Source organism: Perognathus longimembris, chromosome 10, assembly GCF_023159225.1.
Source record: "Perognathus longimembris pacificus isolate PPM17 chromosome 10, ASM2315922v1, whole genome shotgun sequence".
In the NCBI taxonomy this organism is placed as follows: Eukaryota; Metazoa; Chordata; class Mammalia; order Rodentia; family Heteromyidae; genus Perognathus; species Perognathus longimembris.
Genome location: NC_063170.1, coordinates 9,532,688 through 9,540,037, shown reverse-complemented (window position 1 = coordinate 9,540,037; position 7,350 = coordinate 9,532,688). Strand labels below are relative to the sequence as shown.

The 7,350-nt window shown below is 50.6% G+C and overlaps 1 protein-coding gene across 2 annotated transcripts; it reads right to left on the bottom strand.

Annotated features, from left to right (window-relative positions):
- Window positions 1-9: 9 nt before the first annotated feature.
- On the bottom strand, window positions 10-6,758 carry Atxn1l (ataxin 1 like). 2 transcript variants are annotated; one of them, XM_048355178.1, is made up of 3 exons: window positions 6,667-6,758; window positions 4,484-4,545; window positions 10-2,656 (listed from the first exon to the last, which is right to left on the bottom strand). In XM_048355178.1, the coding sequence occupies exon 3, from the start codon at window positions 2,534-2,536 to the stop codon at window positions 467-469; it is 2,070 nt and encodes a 689-aa protein (XP_048211135.1). In that variant the 5' UTR covers window positions 2,537-2,656; window positions 4,484-4,545; window positions 6,667-6,758; the 3' UTR covers window positions 10-466. The 2 variants fall into 2 exon arrangements, with proteins under 2 accessions (XP_048211135.1, XP_048211134.1); XM_048355177.1 differs by having other exon boundaries at window positions 10-2,653.
- Window positions 6,759-7,350: the final 592 nt, after the last annotated feature.

The following is a 7,350-nucleotide window of genomic DNA, read 5'->3' as shown; positions in this document are numbered from 1 at the left end:
AAAAAAAAAAGGAAAAGAAAAAGAAAAAAAAAAAAAAGAAAAAAACTTCAGTCTTACTGCTACTATAAGCTGTGGATCATCATTTTTGGCTCTTTCTTTGCTCCCTCCCACTGCTGTCTGCTCCCAAAGCCTGTACTTTTCCTGCAGGAGCTAGGGATGGGAAGGAAAGAACAAGGAGGCCCTGATTTTGGAATGTTTCGTCTCCTGTGTGCGCCCCCTCCTTCCTTGCTCTAGGCCGGCTGCTCCTGATCACAGGATGCCCCTGGGCTGTCCTAAAAGGATGACATGGGGTGATGAGCAACAGATCCTGCCTTGAGAGGCTAACTTCACACCTCCCCATTCCATCAAATCTCACTCACTGCCTAGAGACCATGCCCTGCTCAGTCAGGGTGTGCAAATCCTCCACCTGCTCATGGTGAGGCTCACCTGTGGGGGTTAAAGCCCCAGCCTGGTGTAGGAAAGAGGTTCATTTTCCCGCATTGGAACGCCCTTCGATAGACAGCTTTACCTCCTGTGGAATGAAAGAGGGACGGAGCAGCGCAGCCCGTGCCTCCTCCCCTTGGATGCTGTATCTTTGGAAGGTGGGGGCTGGCCAGCAGGCCTGAGCACCAGGCTCAGACTGGGAGGGCTCTACCACATGGGAGCCCTCTCCTGCGGGCTGGCTCTTCCCCTCACTGTCACATAAGTTTTCTCTGGGCCCCAAGACTGTCCTCTCAGGCCTTTCTCGAGGGGGACCCAGCTGGCCTGGGGGAACACAGCTGGCCTGAGAAACTGAGTTACTGTTCAAGCTCTGTAAACTGATAGAGATGCAGACATCTCCCACCTGTAGCCGATGGCAGGGCAGAGAGAAGAGTTGTGCAGTCCGCCCAGGGCTGCAGGAGGACCAACCCTGGCCATATACGAAGAAGGGGTGCTCAGGGGGCACCTCGATGCTCACTTTGCTCTGCTGCTCACCAACCACAAAATGCAGCAAGACAAATCCAGGCCACTGGCTCTCTTGGATGTCCACAACTGTGCTAGAGTCAATCTTCAGCCCCCCACTCACTTCGGCACTGCGCACAAAATCCTGGGTCTGGAGGTCCTCCACTCGCTTCAGCTCCCCTGTAGCCAGCTGGATGATGGCGCCTTTCATGAAATGGGAGGGCAAGTGGGAGGAGGTAATGGGGGGTGGTGTTGGCTCCTTGTCTGGGAAAGTGGCTCTGGCCTGCATGTCTAGACTTGATGCCACGAGGATTTCTGAGCTCACAGGCAGTAGGCTTGGGTCAGTTCCAGGGGGCACCAGGTTGCCATTGGCTACAACCATTGCTTTGGGTAAAGGTCTGTGTTTCACCGGTTCCTGATAGGACTGAGGGTAGAACCCACGGGCCTGATTCTTCTCTGCCAGCTCTACAGGGTTCCTGGCTGATCCTCGTCCCTCACCCTGATGGTCAGGGGTATGATGGGATAGGTTGAGAGGGCTGGGTTCATCCTTCCTCTGAGCTGCCACCACACGATAGTCCTGAGAAGCTAAAGCGCCAACCACACGCTGGACCTCGAGGTCGGTGTCTGGGGTCCCTCGGTGTGTCGGCGCCACCACCTCCACCCGTGGAGTCTGAGAACCTGAAAACAACTGTCCATCTACCACACATTCTACCACCGGCACCAGTCCTTGACTTTCACCCTTGCTGCTGGGGGAGTCAAGTGCTTCACTTTCCCGTCTTACTGAATTTCGCTCTCGTTGTCTCTGTCCTCCATTGGCAGCAGCTGCTTCGAGAGCAGACTGGCTCTCCTGAGGGGCAAGAATTGGGTTGGCACCTACTGGAGGGGCTTCATGCAATGTATACCCAGCGGGTAGCCTAGACATCTGATAATAAATGGGCATCCGGCCTGGAGCAAGGTCCAGTGGCTGAGTACTCGAGTGATGAGGCAACTGGCCGGACGGGGAGGTGACAGGAGCTTTGCTAAATGAATGAGCTGGGGATGAAGCCTGGGGAGGAGGAGTGGCTTCTTCTGCCAGAAGTGAGGCATATGGCACAAAGTGTGGAAGGTGAGAGGTGGCGAGGTTGGCAGAAGGAGAGAGGAGGGGACCTGGTAGGAAGTTGGGTGGCACAGCATAGGGAAGGCTGTAAGGAGACCCGATGAACTGCAGCGAGGTGGACGGGAGCTGAGCATAGTGAATTGGGGGATAGTGGAGTCCTGGATGTTGAATCAGTGAAGACGCTACATTAAACGTGGGAGGCATGGGGCTCATGTTCACTACGGATGGGAGGCCAGTTGGTGAGAACGTGGCAGGTGGCACAGCCACCTTATAGAGCATGCCATACTGGTCTACTGTCAGGCCAGTGATGGCCTCAGCTCCATCACCCCCCACGCTGACTCTGCCTCCAGCCTGGCTCTGCCCAGCGACCACAACCCCTCGGGACCACTCAGAGGCATCACTGGAGGGTGTGTGGTTTGTGGAACAGCTGGTAGTTCTCCCCATATCCTCGCTGGTCACGGGGAGGTCTCGTTTCTTTGGTGGAAGGCATTCCTGACTCCTCTCATGAACAGGTTTCATATTGCTTTGTGATGGTCCTGGAGCCTGGAAATGGTTGGCTTGCTCCTTGGGGCATCAGAAGGAGCTTCTCTGTGGTTTCCCTGCACCCCTTACTGCTGCTGGCTGGGGTGCCCACATCTGCTAGGGAACAAATCAGAGGCAAAGAAAAGTAACCCAGGGAACCAAGTTAAAGGGAATAGCAAGTAAAAGCTGTGTCCAAGGAGGAAGAGGTAACAAAGGAGCCCAGTGGGTAAAAGAGGCATGAGAACGAGGCAGACAAGGAGGCTACGTCCTCCTCTCAGGCCTCGGACAAGAAAGAAAACAGTCAGAAAAAACACAAAGCAAAAAGCTATAAGACTGAGCACTCAGGATGTACAAATAACCTGAGGGCTCCAAAACTTTCAGATGAACAGCTCCCAGATTAGTCTTGCTTCTCATGAGGACCTTAACGCCTCTGTTTTATCCCCTAAATGGGGATTTGAACATATGCACATGGTCTTGGCTGCAAGATTGTTTTCCTTAAGTTTCTCCTTTGACTACCAAAGAGTAAAGTGCCATCTTCTTTCCCTGAATGTATGACCTCATTCTTGCTTCCTTTCCCCGGACTAATTTGGATTATGATCTCACCTACTCCCATCCCTCCCACCTCATAACTTGCTAAACTCCTGTCCTTTGCTTCCTATCACAAGAAAACCTCGATAAGTGGAGGTTTGTTTGTATTTCTTTTCCTTTTAACTTTGCTTCCTAAACACATTATGAAGTAGAGTATCTTTCTTGTCCCAAAAAACTATATCCCAATTTAGACTCTTCTAACCTAAACTTCCTGTTCTCTTGTCTGGAAAGACTTCCTTATTTCTCACTGACCACCTTCATTTTTTTTTTTTTTTTTTTTTTTTTTTTTGCCAGTCTTGGGCCTTGGACTCAGGGCCTGAGCACTGTCCCTGGCTTCTTTTTGCTCAAGGCTAGCATTCTACCAATTGAGCCACAGCGCCACTTCTGGCCAGGCCATTTTCTATATATGTGGTGCTGGGGAATTGAACCCAGGGCTTCATGTATACGAGGCAAGCACTCGTGCCACTAGGCCATATTTCCAGCCCCTGACCACCTTCAGTTTGCCTGCTCTCTGTCTTTTTTGTTTCTTTTGCCAATGGCACCTTTTCCACTGTATGTCAGACAAACACCATTTAATAAAATCATGATTTACTTCTATCTGAAATCTACATGATTCATAAGAAAATTCTTGCTTGCTCCTACTGTCAGCTTTCAAAATCCCCGCCTCCACCCAAGTAGTAGGGTTCGAACTGAAGGCTTCATGTTTGCTAAGCAAATGCTCTACCTCCTAAGCTATGCCTCCATCCTTTTTTTTTTTTTTTTTTTTTTTTGCCAGTCCTGGGGCTTGGACTCAGGACCTGAGCTCTGTCTGGCTTCTATTTGCTCAAGGCTAGCACTCTACCACTTGAGCCACAGCGCCATTTCTGGCTTTTTCTGTTTATGTGGTGCTAAGGAATCGAACCCAGGGCTTCATGCATGCAAGGCAAGCACTCTACTGCTAAGCCATATTCCCAGCCCTCCATCTTTTTTAAGATAACTTCTGAGATAAGATCTTGCTTTCTGCCTAGGCCTGGCCGGACCCTACACCACCGACAATCACACTCAGCTTTTTCTACTGACATGGGGGTCTCAAACTTTTTCGACTGGTTAAAGCTGGAACTGCAATCTTTCCTATCTCTTACTGCCAGAGTAGTTGCAATTATAGGCCTGAGCTACTACAACCTGGCTCACAATGCTTTTATGCACTGTCAAAAAGGTTATCTTTTTCATCTGAACATTTCCAAGTATATACGCTTTGCCACCTTTTTTTTTTTTTTTTCAATCAGGTTCCAGTTCTTTGGACCTGAGAAGTTTTCTATGTTACATTGCTTCCCAAGATATTTTTCTACCACAAGGAATCTTATTTGCCTATATTACCTGAGCTTCTGATGGTGCTTCTGAGCAGCTGTAGTAAGAGTCCTCCCGGCTGACTTGGGAGCCTAAAAGAAATAGGAATAGAGTAAGACTGACCTCTGGGTCATCATGAGAGGCAATTCCAAAGCCACACAAAACATTAACGTCCACAAGGAAATCTTGCCTCATCTTCTTCAGACTTAATATCACATTTATGCAGAGTGCCTAGGCAGTGGAAAAGAAAACAAAAATAACCTCTAATATGTAGGAAGACATGCCTAGAAAAAAGTTTTTATGTATCAACTTTTCTTCATTCTCTATCCTACTCCCAAAGGTTATATTTCCAATCCAGATTTCAGTTAAGTGCACAAATAAAAGACTTTAACACAATTCCCAAGTTAACAATTGGGAGCAGGTAATTTCACCTTCATTCAGGGTCTATGAATACACTGATATGAAGGTTATTTAAATAAGAAAGATGGCACTAGAGGAAAAAGAATTATGTTTCTGGGGCATAAAAAGAGGTCATGGGGGAGTCACTCAAGGGGGAAGCCTTCTTAATAGTTTTCAGAGTAAAAAAAAAAGGGGTGTGTGTATATGTGTAAATTTCTTCTGAGTGACAACTTTAGTACATGTAGTGCTAAATCAGGTATGACAGGAACTGAAAACATCATTTTTGGCCCTCATGCAGCTAACAACAGAAAAACACAACTGCCATTAAACTATCAACGTATCTGAATCTACACTTGCCGGAAGTGTCAAGGACTAAAGAATGAAGCCATGTCACGTACTGATGGCTCATGCTTGTAATCCTAGCTATTCTGGAGGCTGAGATCTGTGAACTGCTGTTCCAAGCCAGACCAGGCAGAAAAGTCCCTGAGACTCTTATTTCCAAGTGACCACCAAAAAGGCTGGAAGTAGAGTTGTGGCTCAAGTGGAAGAACACCCAGCCTTGAGTGAAAAATCTAAGGGACAGTACCTAGGCCCTGAGTTCAAGCCCCTGCACCAGCACAAAAAGAAAAAGAAAAATGGAGTATTCGCCTCTGAACACAGAAAGCAGTACATATGAGTATGCTGAGAAACTACTGACTATCCTGCCAAAGTCCCACAGAACACTCACTACAAACCGTAATCCAAACGGAAGGCACTCTATATCTCAAGGTTTGGCGTGGTGAAGGCAAATGCAAAGGGTGAAAGGACAGGACAAGAAGGTGGAGAATCAAATTCCTAATCCCGCAAACTAACCACACAGAGGGCACAAGTCATCCACCCGTTCTCCACTGGCAGTTTCAATTAAGTGAAAAGCAGCTAGCCTTCCCCTTCATTTCCAGCAAGAGATGGGGGTCACGGCTTCACTCCCAGAATGACCCTCGCTTTCTCTGCGGCTAAAACGCTGAAGCAAACCTGCCTCAGGGTCGCTGAGGAGTTAGTTAGAAGGCACAAACTAAAAGGACTGAACGAAGGGGGGTGGGTAAAAACACAAAAAAAAGGCTTGCCGGAAGGACGACAGGGCGAAGCCTGGGCGCCAGGTGTCCACAAGGCAAAGCACATTTCGGAATCTGAAACCTCGGCCTCCGGAGGGGCTTAAAGGGAATCAAGTGGCAGACACAGCTTGCGAACTTAAAACTGAGCTGCAGGGCCAGGAGCACCATTCCGGAGAACTGCCAACAGACTCGAGAACGATGCTAGCTTCTCCTCATCAGGCTTGGGTCGGAATCAAGAGGAAGAACCCCCGCGGGGACCCCCCCCCCCCAATTCACTATGGGCGAGAAGTGCACCCGAAGGATAGCTTGGAGGAAGCCAGGGTTCCCGCAATCTTTGCTCCATCAAAGAAAGGAAAGGGCTGAAATGGTTTAACCCTGCCTTTAGAGTCGGGGGTCGGCCTGTGAGCCGCCGGGCAGCGCGAGGCCCCGCAGGCGACGCTTCCTTGTTTGGGGTCCCCTTCCCGCGCCGAGGACGCAGGCATTCCGCCTTGCGGGGACATCAACCATGGGGCAGCGGTGTCCGGAGCCTCCTTCCGGGCCAGGCGGGAGGGAAGCGTGCGGGGGTCTGGGCGCGGTCTCCTTCGCTCCCTCCGTCCGCGGTTTTCGGGCCCAGTGCGGTGGGGCAACGGGCTCTGAGGGGCCACTTCCTCTGGAGCTCCGAATCCAGACCTGTGTGCCCTCCGTCAGGCCAGCCCCACGGCCACCGCTCCCGGCGACACTCACCGGCCCATCTCACAGCGCTTCCCGGGCTCCTCCCGCTCGTCCGGGAGCCGCCGCGACCGCGGCCGCCGCCATCCCCGGCCCCGGAGCCGCCCCACACCCAGCGCCCCCCCCCACCCGCCCTAGCGGGGCGCCCGGAGATGGCATCGAGTGCTCCTGCCTCGGGCGCGGAGAGATGACGTCACGGACCGGTACCCGGGAAGGGCGGGGGCTGGCCATCCGCTGGTGGCGTGTAGCGCCACCTCTGGTGGGAAAGAGAACTTCTGTCCCCTGAGAGCTGATCACGTGTCCGGGGCCGGGCTCTGGCTCCTCCATGCTAACCCTAAGATGACCTTTCCATCTTCCCACAGTAGTAAATTTTGGGGTTCCCAGACAGAGCCATAGACTGTGGCCAAAAGCGAACTCCGCTGTCTGATTTGTGGGATGCAGCTTGGGTGAACGAATCGACTTCGTGGTCACAGGAACATCTGACAGACTTCAGAGAAAACAGAATTAAACAGTTGAGGTTTAGGTTATAACTATATATTTTAAAAGTAGTGATGGGGCTGGGAATGTGGCTTATGCATATTTTGTTATTAAAAAAACGCTAAAAATTAAGTTGGAATATTGAAGAGATAAGATTCTAATTGGACTTTCCCGCCTCTTTTGGTTTCTGGGGTGTGTGTGTGTGTGTGTGTGTGTGTGTGT